The sequence below is a fragment of the Protopterus annectens genome, chromosome 6.part0 (genome assembly GCF_019279795.1).
Source record: "Protopterus annectens isolate FY-2018-M chromosome 6.part0, PAN1.0, whole genome shotgun sequence".
In the NCBI taxonomy this organism is placed as follows: Eukaryota; Metazoa; Chordata; order Ceratodontiformes; family Protopteridae; genus Protopterus; species Protopterus annectens.
This window is the reverse complement of record NC_056737.1, coordinates 1,552,217,560-1,552,231,762: the sequence shown is the minus strand read 5'-3', so window position 1 is coordinate 1,552,231,762 and position 14,203 is coordinate 1,552,217,560. Positions and strand designations below refer to the sequence as shown.

Here is a 14,203-nt window from a genome sequence, read left to right as displayed (position 1 = left end):
GTGAGAAGTTCGCTTTTGAGAAGTTTTTCACTGTGGTTTCCTGGGCTGGGGGTGGGGTCGGGATGTGGACATCCAGTGAAATTAATTTATGGTCTGATCTTACCAATGAGGGATATACTTCTGGTGTGGAGCATAGAGTCCCCATGTTGGTAATGATCAGGTCTAGTATGTTGTCCCCTCTTGTGGGAGTGGTGACTAGTTGTTCCATAGCATTTGAGTTTATAATTTCCAGGAACCTTTGGGCTAAGGTGCTGGGGCTTGTGTAGTGCTCCCAGTCAATGTTTGGGTAGTTGAAGTCACCCAATATAATGGTGTTCGGAGAGATCTTCATGTTCTCCAATGTTTTCAGGAAAGCCGAGTGGGATTCCTGACTTTGAGAGGGTGGTCTGTATGATGCTATAAATTGAAAAGCAGTCTTGCCCACTGTTAGTTGCACATGGATGGTCTCTGATACTTTGTGCAATGCCACTAACCTGGAGGTGTGGATATCCTTGATAAATATGGAAACTCCCCCTCCTTTTGTGGTTCAGTCCGGGTTTTGGGGACGAAAAGGAATGCTATAGGTCATATTGGAGCTGTTTGATTGAAGAAGCCGCACATATCAACATCATCTGCTGGGATGATGGGCTGTATATGCTTTATTTAAAATATATTGGGGTAAAGGTCCCTAATACCAGACCTTCTGGCACACCTGTTGTTTGCTAAAGAGTTAACAGCTCATCTACTCAGTGTATACCTGGTTAAGGTAACTCTTTAACCAATTAATTGCACTTTGTGTGTCCCAGTTCCTTGAGTCCATGTAACACGATGGGATTTGAAACTGGATTACTCTCCTCTGTCTTTACTTTTAGTTATGAATCTTTCATCATGTCAACTCTAATGTCCTCTCAATGTATAGATTCATAGGCAAGTACTAGGCTAGCTGCCCTTGCAGGCCATTTTATGTTTGACAAATTTCCATTTTTTGTGTGCTCAAAATAACCTATCCCATTTGGTTATAGATTGACCTTACACATTCCATGGTCAGTAATTATACATTACCACTAATGAGAATGACTGGGATCTTACCATAGATAATTTGAGGGGACCCATGCATGGGATAAAACATTTAGGAGTGCCCTCTGTCCATTACTAGTATTGGGGGAAGTCCTGCGGTAAATTTTCTGTTTCCCATACATAGATTTAAGAGACTATACTTATATATATTATATGTCATTTATCTATTGCTGTTATACCCTCAAGCCAACTGTGATATTTGCGTTGTATATAAAATATATATTCTTTGCATTTTTGTCATTCACTCTGTATATAATGTCATATATCTTTTGTGTTTGCCCTGGCCTTAGACTGAAATGGGTCCAGTGGGGTCAGTGCTCTGCCTAGTTAACAAATTCAAAATAACTAAAATAGGGATGCAACTACTTCATCTTGATTTCATCTTTCACAGACAGATTTTATGAAAGTTAGTAATGCTGTTCCTGTGCTGTGGCCTGGTCTAAATCCATGATGTGTTGTAGAACATAATTTGTTCTCAGTTAGGTAGTTGATAACGCTCAGGTGAACACATCTGATAGTAGGGCAAGATGGCTATTCAAGAGATTTGCCACATTTTTGCAAAGGAATAATGTATGATTGTTTCCAGAGTTTTGGGACTATAGCTTCTTTGTGAGAGCAGTTTGTAAATTAGATACTGGATATGGACTGGCTTCTGCAACCATTTTGAAAGATGCAGGTATACGTTTTTTATCATGGAATTAGCAGTTGTGATCATAGGAGGTTACTAGGCTAATGGCCCTGGGGCCCTTCCAAGCCTAGCTAATAGTTTATCTCCAAAAAGAATCCTCAGTCAGCACCTGTCGCCCCTCTCAGTGAGAGACAAAGGTGGGACCCCTGGGACAAATTTGTGGTTTCCCATTTGTGGTGATAAGTGAGAAGGTAGTAGTGACATGTCTATGTCACTGATTTATTGGATGCATTGTGTTTAGTAAGGGAGTTAATTGTATTTATGTAGTATGAATTAAATCTGCATGGGTTATGTTATAGTACATTTCATCTGTGATATGTCAGGAATACTATTTTTTTTACTAGGCTATGCTGAGATTTCACATTACAAAGTCAGTCTGCATATGTGCATACTGATTGTGCATAACGTTTTAGTTAATGATAAAATAATTCAAAATGTATTTTTAAAGTTGTTTAATGTATAATATGCATGCCTTTATTTGTCATCTTTAGGTAGAGATCGTGGAACCTGCAATATTAAGATTGAAGTTACACATAATATTTGTGAAATCCTGAAAGATTTTGATATCGATTACATAATCAGATCCAAATTTGGCTGCACTGGAATATTACATGGTGTAACAGATGGTGATTTACATTTCTCAAAACAAGGGCACATGTCGAAAAAACCTGAGAAGCTATATGAAAAGACAATCCGTGGGCTGAAGATTTCAGTATGGAAAGACGATCTGACAACACACAAAGTGGATGCTGTTGTAAATGCTGCTAATGAAGATTTAAATCATGTTGGTGGACTTGCTAAAGACTTAGTTGATGCAGGTGGACAAATTATTGTAAGGGAGAGTAAGGACTTGATTGAGAAATGCGGAAAAGTGAAAACTGGTGATGCAGTTGTAACAAATGCTGGAAATTTGCCATGCACAAAAATCATTCATGCTGTAGGCCCTAAGTGGAACAAGACTAATGAAAATGATTCCAGTAAGTTACTTGCAGAAGCCATTCAGTGCATTTTAAAAAGGGCATTTGAATTTAAAATTAAAACATTAGCTATTCCAGCACTGAGCTCAGGAATATTTTGTTTTCCTTTGGTTCTTTGTGCAAATATTATCGTGGATACTATAAATGCGTTTTTTAAGGACAAATGGGAAGCCCATAGTTATCTTGATGAAATCCATTTAGTGAATAATGATGCAAAAACAGCAAAAGCAATGGAAGAAGCATGTTTCCGAATTCTAGGTTACCCAGACAAATTAACAAAGGCCATTAGTGGAAACATATCTTCTTCTCCAACATTTGAACATGTAATTAAAATTAACTGTCTGCAGTTAATGTTAAAACAAGGGAACATTGAAGACCAGCAGGTAAACATTTCACATTTATTCTACTGTGAACAGAATTCAAAATATATATTTTTTTGTAAAATAAAAAGCAAGCATAGTTAAGCATGGCATTGTTGTTTTCAAAACTCAACATTTGTTTTTAGGATTTACAAGTTTCTGTCAGCCGACCCATAATTTTAGGGGAAACAAGGAGTGTAAATACTAATTGTGATTCTGTAATTTTCATAGAAAGAAAACAAAATTGTACCTGTTGAAACTGTTTGCTGACTGGAAAACTGTGTTGGAGGACTCTATTCTTTTGTCATATCTGAACAATGAAAAGCGATTTCTGTAGAATTTTCTTTAGATGTGTCAGGTGCGATCAGTAATACTGGAACACAGCTGACCTGTAACATAATAGTTTTTTAATCTGTCATGAACACTCCACTGATTAAAGGTCTCTGTATTGCTGATTGGTTGGCACTTTTTTAATTTAATGTCATATTGTTAAGTAGTCTTTTAGATAGCTATTTATTCAAGACAGCAGTCTGTGCAGTTGCTAGCAATGATTTCCACGGTCCCTGAAATGATCTTCCTATAGTATAGCAAGCTTTCATTAGCCTCTCGAAAGAGATTAGTGTTGGCTTTCTTTAATAAACTTTGTACCCATCACAAGTCTAAGTTCATGGCAACTGTTATGCAGAATTTTCTTTTGTGGTTTTATGTTCATTGCCTAGGTTTTTCGGAAGCTATGGATACATAAGTAAGAAAGACAGAGGTGGCATTCCCTCCATTTTTTATTGCATCCTAGGTCATTGAAAATCCCTTCACAAGCAAGGCTTTTTGCTAGTCTGCAATACTGAAAACTTTCCTTAGAGGACATAACCCATAATAATTGCACGGTAGGGTTAGCACCTGTCCCTCTGTGGGCAGTTGTATCCTGTGGGGGGAAAAAACCCTAAAAAATGGCAAATGTCCTGAGATTTTAGAACAAAAAATATTTTCTAAGTTTTCTTTAATAATTGCATAAAACAGTTATTTTGTATTTGAAACACCTAAATATTATAAGAAATAGCATAAGCAACTCAAATGCTACAATAAGAAGCTTTTATTTTGACAAAAAAGTGAAGTTCTGTCCTCTGTACCGGTTGTGGGCATGCTTTGTCCTGCAAAATCTCACATTTCTACCAAAAGTGTCCCACTTTGGGCATTTTAAAAGGTGGTAACCCTACTGCACAGTTGTCTAACATTTTGTTTTCTAGAGTTTCTGTCTTTTGTGAAGTGATGTAAAACTATGCTGTTGTTTCTTTAGTGGCTTCTGACTTACCAGAATACAGTTTTTCAGGACTGCTTTGCCAAGTTAACGTGAACTTCTGGATGTGACTTCTTTTTGTAATTATTTCATAATGCCAGTATCTTAGGTGGAGTGTCAGATTTAGTTGACTCTTGTGACATTCGGTTGAATAGAAACTTTATGCATCTTAGAGCAGCCAGACCTAGTGCCTGCCCTCCTGGCAGATGTAGTAGATGTTCATCGTGCATACAGCTGCAGTCATCACAAATGGGTTGTCCTGCCGTCAGGCGATCCCTCGGTCGGCCGAATTCCAAAGTCCTGGTCTGGCGTCGGTTGTCGTCGCTTCTTCCCTGACGTCAGTGCGGCAGGGGTATAAAGGAACCAGCTGACGCCATTTTCTTCAGTCTTTCTTGCCGCGCGGTGCCCGAAGCAGAAGCAGTTCGCAAGTGCCGGTCGGCCAGCTCCTGAAATAACGAAATATCAGATACCGAAGTCATCTAAAAAGCTAAGTTCCCTGTTGGGGAACCTTTTCTTGCCTCAGACTGATGTCAGTAAAAGCAGTAAAAGTTAATAATTGTATTTCTTGTGGGAAGCAAATACCTCATAGGGATTTCCATTCCCTTTGCATACCTTGCCTAGGCCCAAACCACGACGTCTTGGCCTGTCGCTTTTGTGCTTCTTTCAATAAGCGCACTATAAAGCGTCAGGCGGAGTTCGCTGAAAATCTTTTTGGAGAAAAATTCAATTATACGATGTTGGATATACCGACTACACATTTACCCAAAAAACGTAAGGACAAGGACCGACACATGCGGTCCGCGGCCTCTACTGACACCACGCTTAAGCCGTCCTCGAGTGTCCCGGTTTGCAGCGAGGCGACTACGCAGCCCCTGCCTACTGACGACACCCCTTTAGCGGTACCTTCGGTACCCGAGGCTGGTGGTGTGTCGGCCCAAATCTTACCTGACGATACCGAAGCCTCCTTTACAACTGACGCTCAGACAGTCGAGAAATCTCCCTCTTCTCATGGTGTCTTCAGACCTCCCTCTGCCTTCTCTATTAAGGCCTTCACCAAGGCCAAGGCTTCCAAACACCCCAGAAAACAGCTTTCAAAGACACCCTCTCTGGGGCCCATACCCAAGAAGCAGATGCTTAAAATGGCTGAGGACTTGATTACTCTTATCAGGGGTACTCACCCACTCCCAGATAAAAGGCCTAGAGTGGAGGAAGAATCCCTGTCCTCAGACCAGGCTTCTGTCATTTCTGAGCACTCTGATTACCAGGAACAATCTTTCTCTCCCTATGAAGACTCGGATGCAGAGGAATCCATTCCTTCGGTCTCCCCTCCTGAAGATTACTCATTTGGGGAAACCTTACACACCCTGCGAGAACACTTCCATTGGGAAGGTCAAGATTGCTCAGTCTCTAAGAAGAGACTAAGGGAATTTCTCTTATTACCACAACATAGACCTCTGGCTATACTGCCAGTTTCACATGTTAAAGTATCAGCAGTTCCTACTGTCTAATTTGAGAAGTAAATTATCCTCCCCTGAACAACCTGATTTAAAAGAGTTGCAGGATCTGATACATAGCACAGAACAAGTGAGTAAACATACTTTGCAATGTGGTTATGATGCATTGGAAGCCTCATGCAGAGCAGCTGTAACAGGGTCAGTAATACGTAGGCACGCCTGGCTAAAAGAGCAAACCTTGCCAGACCATATCAAAGCTAAATTGTTGGATGCACCTTTACAGAAGGATGTTTTGTTTGGTGTTAAGGCAGAGGAAGTATTAAAGAAAATGGAGGAAAAGGCAAAATCAATGCAAACTGTAAAAGATTTCCTGCAAGTACAACCTCCACGCTTCAGTAGGAATTGGCCTTCAAAAAACTGGTCCTTTCCAGCCACTGACAGACCCCAAAGAGGCAGATACAGGCGCCCTAGGGGTAGAGGTCAATCACAGGGGTCTTTCAGAGGACAACAATGGCAAACCCCCAACCAAAGGAGTGGTGATGAAGGTTCAAGTGCACCACGAAGACAGACACAATGACTTTCCACTTTATCCGCCAACCAGGGCTCAATTGGAAGCACCTCTAGGCGGAAAACTGGCTTTATTTTCAAAAAATTGGCACATTGTCACAAAGGACAATTGGATACTGGACATTATAGACAGAGGCTACAGATTCCACTTTCACAGCCTTCTGAAGAGGTGAGACATGCCAAACCTGCCACACAGTCAAAGGGCAGAGGCACAGAAACAAAGCTTAAAGCTAATGAATATGAAAGCTATACAACAGGTACCTATGCAAGAACAAGTTCAAGGTTTCTATTCAAGACTATTCCTGGTTCCAAAAAAGGAAAAAGACTGGAGACCCATTTTGGACCTATCCATACTGAATACTTTCCTAATAGTACCAAAATTCAAGATGCTAACATTACAGCAGCTTCTTCTCATGCTGGGCAAGGAGTTTTGGCTGGTTACGTTGGACCTCAAGGAGGCATACCTGCATGTCCCTATCAGACAAGATTGCAGAAGATACTTCAGATTTCTTGCAGGTTCATCACATTATCAATTCTTTGCATTGCCATTTGGTTTATCTACTGCGCCCAGAGTGTTCACGAAATGCCTGGCTTCAGTAATTGCCTACTGCAGACTACAAGGGATACAAATATACCCTTATTTGGACGACTGCCTGATTCAAGCGGACAGCAAGCACACACTGTTGAAACATCTAAAATATGTAATAAGGCTATTAAACTCACTGGGATACACAGTCAACAAAAAGAAATCGAGACTAACACCATCCCAAGTAACTACCTTCCTGGGTGCCATCTTGGATACAAACACCCAGATGGCATATCTCATGCCAGACAAACAAGGGCAACTAACAAATTACTTCAAAAAACTGGCAACGTTCACCAGGCTTACTGCAAGGAAAATCCTGCAGGCTCTGGGGTTCATGGCATCTTGCATTTTTTTAATCCCATGTGCAAAGTTGCATATGAGGAAACTACAATGGTACCTAAAAAATCTATGGTCTCAACACAGCCACAGCTTGGAAACAGTAATGCCACTCATTCCATGTCTTCAAAAGAAATTTCTGTGGTGGGCTCAAGCATGCATGGCAAATACAGGCCTAGCATTTTGCAAGCCTCCAGCAAGTCAGACCATCACAACAGATGCCTCGGACTACGCCTGGGGGGCGCACATGGCAAATCGGTGCATTCAAGGCAAATGGTCACTAAAGGAAAAGCACCTTCACATCAATCAAAAAGAAATGCTTGCAGTAATAAATGCAGTCATGGCCTTCAAGGAATTTCTACATCCAGGTCAACTATTAATAAGGACAGACAACACCACTGTAATGTGGTACATAAACAAACAAGGAGGAACTCATTCCTACCCCCTATGCAGACTGGCAATGACTCTTTGGAACATGACCTTGGATTTAAAAATCGAACTTCAAGCTCAGTTTCTACCAGGCAAGGACAATACACTAGCAGACAGTCTAAGCAGAAACATGACAGAGCCACACGAATGGAAGCTACATCCAAAAGTTTTCTCACAAATAACACAAGCATGGGGAAGGCCAGACATAGATCTTTTTGCCTCCCACAAGAACCACCAACTGGAAAAGTTCTGCACAAGGACATTCCATCCACAAGCCTGGAAAGTGGACTCTCTCTCTTTCAGCTGGAAGGCAATGACAGCTTATGCCTTCCCAACTCTTCCTCTACTGCCCAAAGTTCTGTTGAAGATCAGAGCAGACAGACCGAAAATGATTCTAATAGCTCTGGACTGGCCAAGGCAGCATTGGTACCCACTCCTGAGAAGCATGACGTCTTCACCTCCATGGATTTTGCCACAATGGCCTTTTCTGTTGACCCAACACAACTTCAAAACTCTCCACACTCAACTGAAGTCACTGAAGCTAGCAGCCTGGAACATTCCCTGAAAGCACAACAGGCTCTTCTTTCCAAGGAGGTCAGGAATATTATCTTGGAGGCCAGAAGACCATCTACTAGAAAGGCCTATTCCGCAAAATGGAAGTGGTTCTGTGTTTGGAATGAGAAAAAGGGCCAAAACCCTGGAATACTGAATATTTCACAAATACTAGAATACCTGGCTGAAATGCTAAACAGTGGACTTTCATACTCTTCAATCAAGATTCATGCATCAGCAATCTCTGCAGAATATGACACTGATCCTCCTTTATTCTCGCACCCTTTACTAAAGCAGTTTCTCAGAGGGGCAAAGAACATTAACCCCCCCCCCCAGGAAACCACCAGTGCCTGCATGGGATCTTAATTTCATTCTAGAAAAGCTGACCTTGCCTCCTTTTGAGCCAGCAGCCTCATCAGAACTGCAGTACTTATCCTGGAAGACCGCCTTTCTTCTAGCTATCACTTCAGCACGCAGGGTTTCAGAATTACAAGCCCTCATGGCTGTGCAGCCTTTCCTCATCTTCCATCAGGACAGAGTGTCATTACGAACCAACCCGTCCTTCATGCCAAAGGTAGTATCCAAGGTATCTCTGAATCAAGCTATCCATTTACCAACCTTCTACCCTAACCCTCAAAACAAGGGTGAGAGACTTCTACACACTTTGGACATTCACAGGCAGCTGTGTTACTATTTGGACAGAACAAAGCCCTTCAGAAAAACTGAGCAACTCTTTGTGTCCTATGCAGCAGGAGTTCAAGGCAAAGCCATCTCCAAGCAGACTATTTCTAAATGGATTGCCCATTGTATACGTTTTTGTTACTCCTTTCATGGAAAAACTGTGCCTACCAGCATCAGGCGTCACTCTACTAGGGCCACAGCAACCTCTACAGCCTTCCTCAGGGGCGTAGCCGCAAAGGACATTTTAGAAGCTGCCACTTGGAGCTCTGTGCATACCTTCTCCAAACACTACCACCTGCCTTTATACTCCAAATCTAGAGCAGGTTTTGCCACTGCAGTTTTGCAGGGCATGCTAGCTGCTCCTTCATCCTCTTAGTACCTACCACCCCAGGTTCAGCTATGGTATTCCACCCATTTGTGATGACTGCAGCTGTATCCACGATGAACATAGTACAGTTTTGTACCTACCATAAATGTAGATGGTCGAGTGCTAATACAGCTGCAGTCAAGATTTCCCTCCCACCTACCCCTCTGAGACAAGCATAATGGCTAACACCACCTCATACAACCTAATTGGGGTATTCTTTATGGTGTATTTGCTTACTATTACTGTTTTTTGGATGGTTATCCATGTTTTTAGGTATAGCCTTCCTTCTGAGGGCACCTGACATCTGGGGCAAGAAACACTGAAGAAAATGGCGTCGGCTGGTTCCTTTATACCCCTGCTGCACTGACGTCAGGGAAGAAGCGACAGCAACCGACGCCGGACCAGGACTTTGGAATTCGGCCAACCGAGGGATCGCCTGACGGCAGGACAACCCATTTGTGATGACTGCAGCAGTATTAGCACTCGAACATCTACATTTATGGTAGGTACAAAAGTGTACTTTTTCTGATTCACAGAGGAAAAAAAATTTCCTTAAACATATCACATGTTATGACACGAAGTTTTGAAACCTGGATAGGGTAGGAAAATGTTTTTGTTTTATAATCTTATGGTTTATTAATCATAGTTTGTCTTTTTTCACTGAATTCTGTACTTGAAGACAGTGGATTTCATTGAAAATGTGCTGGAAGGAAAAGGTTTATAGACATGGTGTTTTTCAGGTCTTCCAGAATTTGCTTATGTTTTTCCCCACTAACACCAACATTGCCAGCCACCGCATTTGAAATGTATTACTCATGGATCTATCTCACAGTCTTCATATGAACTTCTAATGCAACTATATTATGCCCCTTTTATGAGCTGCATATCATGTTTGGTTATCATGATTTAATGAATGTACTTAGTTTTCAGGAATACTGCAGTGGTGGTGCCCGCAGTAGCGTTGTTGCCTCATAGTAAGATGCTGTCCAGTTTGATTCTCAGCTAGAGCGTCTTCTGTGTGGAGACATGTGTGAATGGGCGTATCTTCATTGAAGGTTGTGCGTCAGACCTGGCAAGTCGGTACGTAAAAATCTACTGCCAATCATTAGAAGACCGGAGTTCCGCTGTGGTGACCCCTAACCGGGAAAAGCCGAAAGACACAACAACAACTTAGTTTTCAGGAATCAGTAGATCCCGCTCACATTCCATACTAAACCAAAAAACCACTGCAAAATCTTCCATTGTAGCCATATATAGCATAAGTAAAATACAAATAAGACAAACGTCCATGACTTTGACATTGCATAAACCTTCTGCCCTTCAGTGCTCCAACTAGTACCTAAAACTCCTATTATGAACTGCCTCACTGCCCCTCTGCTTATTCATTACTTCTAGTCTAAATTACTTCCATTGCCACTCCTTGTGGGGGAGTTTACCATGGTTGCTTGTCCCTCTTCTTTATAACTGACAAAGCAAAAGTAATCCAGGAAGTTTGACTTCGGTCTGGTATCCCACCTGTGACAAGGAGGGTGACAGAACTAATGGGCAACATAGTATAAAGGATTACACTTGATAAAATCTATTACTAACAGATCTAGGATACTCTTTTTTTTTTCAGATGCCCTCGCTGTGGAAGGAATAACCTTGCCTTGTTGAAGTTTCAAGACATTTATTCAGTTAATTAGGTAGATAGGCACTCGCAATTTATTGCTGATCCTTCATCTATTCCCAAATATTTATATACTCCCATCTTAAGTTCCTTTATATCACATTCGTGTCCCAGGTTGATATTTTCTTGGTGTTGCAGCTTTCCTATTTTAAATGTTGCTTTTGAACATTTATCAACACCAAGTATCATTCTTATAACATCTAACAAAATCTAAATGATTTGTAGTTGTCCTTTCAGCTCGTCATCAAGAAAAGGTAGCAGAGAGATTTTTAAGCAAGGCTGTTTTCTAGGAACCAAATTGTAACCATAGCCTAATCTGTTAAGTAAACGGTTTACTGGGTTAAGTTGAAGACAAAACAGCAGCTGTGACAAAGAATTGCCGTGGAATACTGTCCTTTGAATTTTTATCCTTGGGATAGGATAATAATTTGCTCTTTGTCATGGCTCATGTGCAAAGTGGTTTGTCCCTGTTTCATGGTCACTGTAATGTGACTGATAAATGTAGGGTGTATCTTATACATCTGTAAGCATTCTTTTATCCATGAATGTGGGGTTGTGTCAAATGCCTTTTTTTTTTTTTGTAATCTGTCCATGTCATACTTCATTTTTCCCTTTTTTACAATTTTCTATTATGGCTTTATTTAGCAACAAATGATCCTTTGTTCTGTAAGACTTTCTTTTGCTACCCTTTTGTTCTGTTGTGTAAATGACTATAAACTCTGTCTGCATCATTTCCAGTATATAGTTTGTATTTCTTTAGTTATTTGACATCTGTTGACTGGGTTAGTCCGACTGAGCAGAAGCCCTTTTTCAGTGGAGACCTGGAGAGAAAAGCTCCACAAGTGTTACAAAAAAACTAAAATAATTATACAAAGTTAAAAAGTCATTTAAAGGGTATAACAATCAAGGTGGAAAAGGCTCTGTAGTTGATATATGAGAGTATTAGCATCCCATTGGGGGAGCAAAGACAGTGTACACATTTTACACCTACTTGTAGGGGAATTAAGGAAAGCATCAAAATTTATAAACTTGCAAAATAAAACTTACACGATCATAGTAAGCTGGACTTGGTGAGGAAGAGAGGGTCAATAATATGGAAGTAGATTTTAGGAAGATTTTTTAAGGACCATAATGAATAGAGAGCTCATAAGTGAATATGGGTAAAGGTCTTACTAAGGAAAGGTTTAGAAGTGATAGGAGTGTCAGGGGAGGGGAGAGAGAGAGGAGAGGAAGTGGTGAAGAAGGGAGAGGAAGTAAGAGGTGGCAAGAGGTGGGGGAGGGAGTTTATGGTGGAAGTTTACAATAACAGGTCCAGGAGTTTGTAAGGAAGTTTTAGGTAGCAATTTTGAATTGATGTGGGGTTTTGTTTTGTATATCATCAGAAGGCAAGTTATTGGTCTACATTTCATTCTTAAGGAGGAATATAATTTTCCTATTGTTAACCAAGTTTCTGCTTTGGTTGTGCATATAACTAATTATTAATCTGGCTAAAGCTTTGTGTAAAGATGTTAATGCTTTTAACCAGAAGTTAGGTATCTCGTCTGTGCTCAAGGTTTTCCAGTTAGGAGCCTTTTCTTAATTTTGTCTCAATTCCTTTGTTACTTCATCCCATTTTATATCCTCTACATTAGAGCTCCTCACCGTTTCTTTTAAATTTTTTACACATTAAGCATCTTTATGTTCTATAGGGTCTTCATAAATACTTATCCAAAATGTGTCTATTTCTTCTTTTTTGGTAGTGTTTCTTCTCCTTTGCATTGTTTCCCAGTTCTCTGTAGAATCTTTTTGGGTCATCGGTGAATTGTTTATTTTGCACTTTTCCTTTATATTTATCTGCATATTTTCTACATTTTTCTGTCTGTACATATTTTTAGTTTATTATTGGCAATAGTGTATGATAAATCTTGGTCTGTTTTGATACTCCATGCATTTATCACATCCATCTTCCTATGCATTTTGATGTTCTGTTCCCTTTTCTGTATTCTTATAACAGTGATACATCTCATCTTAACTGCTTTATAGTTTTCTCTGTTTGATTCCATGATGGCATTTTACTTGTTTCCTTCCTTTCCTTTGGTATTCTACATTTTATGGTAGTTTATCTATTATTGTTATTGCAAACTTTTCACCTTGATACTAAAGCCCTTCTTTGGTTTACATCCTACCTTAATGGAAGACAACAGGCTGTCCTATGGCAGAACAAGCTCTCTAACCTATTACCAAACACCCTTGGAGTACCACACTACACACAATACACACAGTATACGCTGATGACTCCACCCTGATTTGCTCAGCTGCTTCTCCCACAGACCTGATGGTCGCTCCCCAGTCCACCTTTAATACCATAGAAAATTGGCTCTCTGAATGTAGATTGTTACTAAATCCCAAAAAAACTAAAATGCTGTTATTTTCTCCAACTCATAGGTCTGCCGCCTTCACCTTTACCATAAATGCAAAAGATGGGACAATAATTTCCCCTGACCCCTCTACAAAATTACTAGGTGTCATTATTGATAATAACCTAAAGTTTGACCTACATGTAAATCAAACAGTCAAGAACATCTATAAAAAACTTGGGTCACTGTATAGAATAAAAGCCTTCCTAACCTCTCCAGCTAAGATGGCTGTACCTCGCTCTCATCTACTCTCAACACTTTTATACGCCTCCCCCCTTCTCTCCAATCTAAACAAATCTGTACTAAATAGACTGTCAACCTGTTACAATCATATTGCCAGGTTTGCCACTGGAATGCCTTTTAAAACACACCACTGCATCAACCTAAAACAGCTTGGGTGGCTAGAACTTCCCAGTGTCATCCAATATAACCTGCTGATCATGGCTAACAAAATCCTCTATAACCCAGATAACACACCAGCCCTTCAAAATATTATCACCCCCCACAACAATCCAAGACTGCTTCGATCCTCGAACAAACTTCTAATTCAGACAATCAAAATCAACAACGCAACTGGAGATGCCCTCTTTGCTAATGCTGCAGGCCGAGCCTGGAACTTACTTCCAGGTGATATTACTTTGCTCTCCTCCCTAGGACAATTTAAAACTAAACTCAAACAACAAATGGCATTTAACTGGCTTTGCCACTGCAACAAGCCCGGGTAACTCTCAACATGAATGTGAATAACCCAGCTAACTACTTTTTGTTAATTTTAAGTATTCATTGGTAATA

The 14,203-nt window shown here is 40.5% G+C and overlaps 1 protein-coding gene across 1 annotated transcript in view; it reads left to right on the top strand.

The window, feature by feature from the left end:
- Positions 1-1,748: 1,748 nt before the first annotated feature.
- The window catches only part of LOC122804001 (protein mono-ADP-ribosyltransferase PARP9-like), a 1,237,155-nt gene continuing 1,224,700 nt past the window's right edge, over positions 1,749-14,203 (top strand). The window contains exons 1-2 of the mRNA XM_044073682.1: positions 1,749-1,776; positions 2,236-3,104. Coding sequence (XP_043929617.1) covers positions 1,749-1,776; positions 2,236-3,104 — 897 coding nt within the window. The remainder of the gene's footprint in view (positions 1,777-2,235; positions 3,105-14,203) is intronic.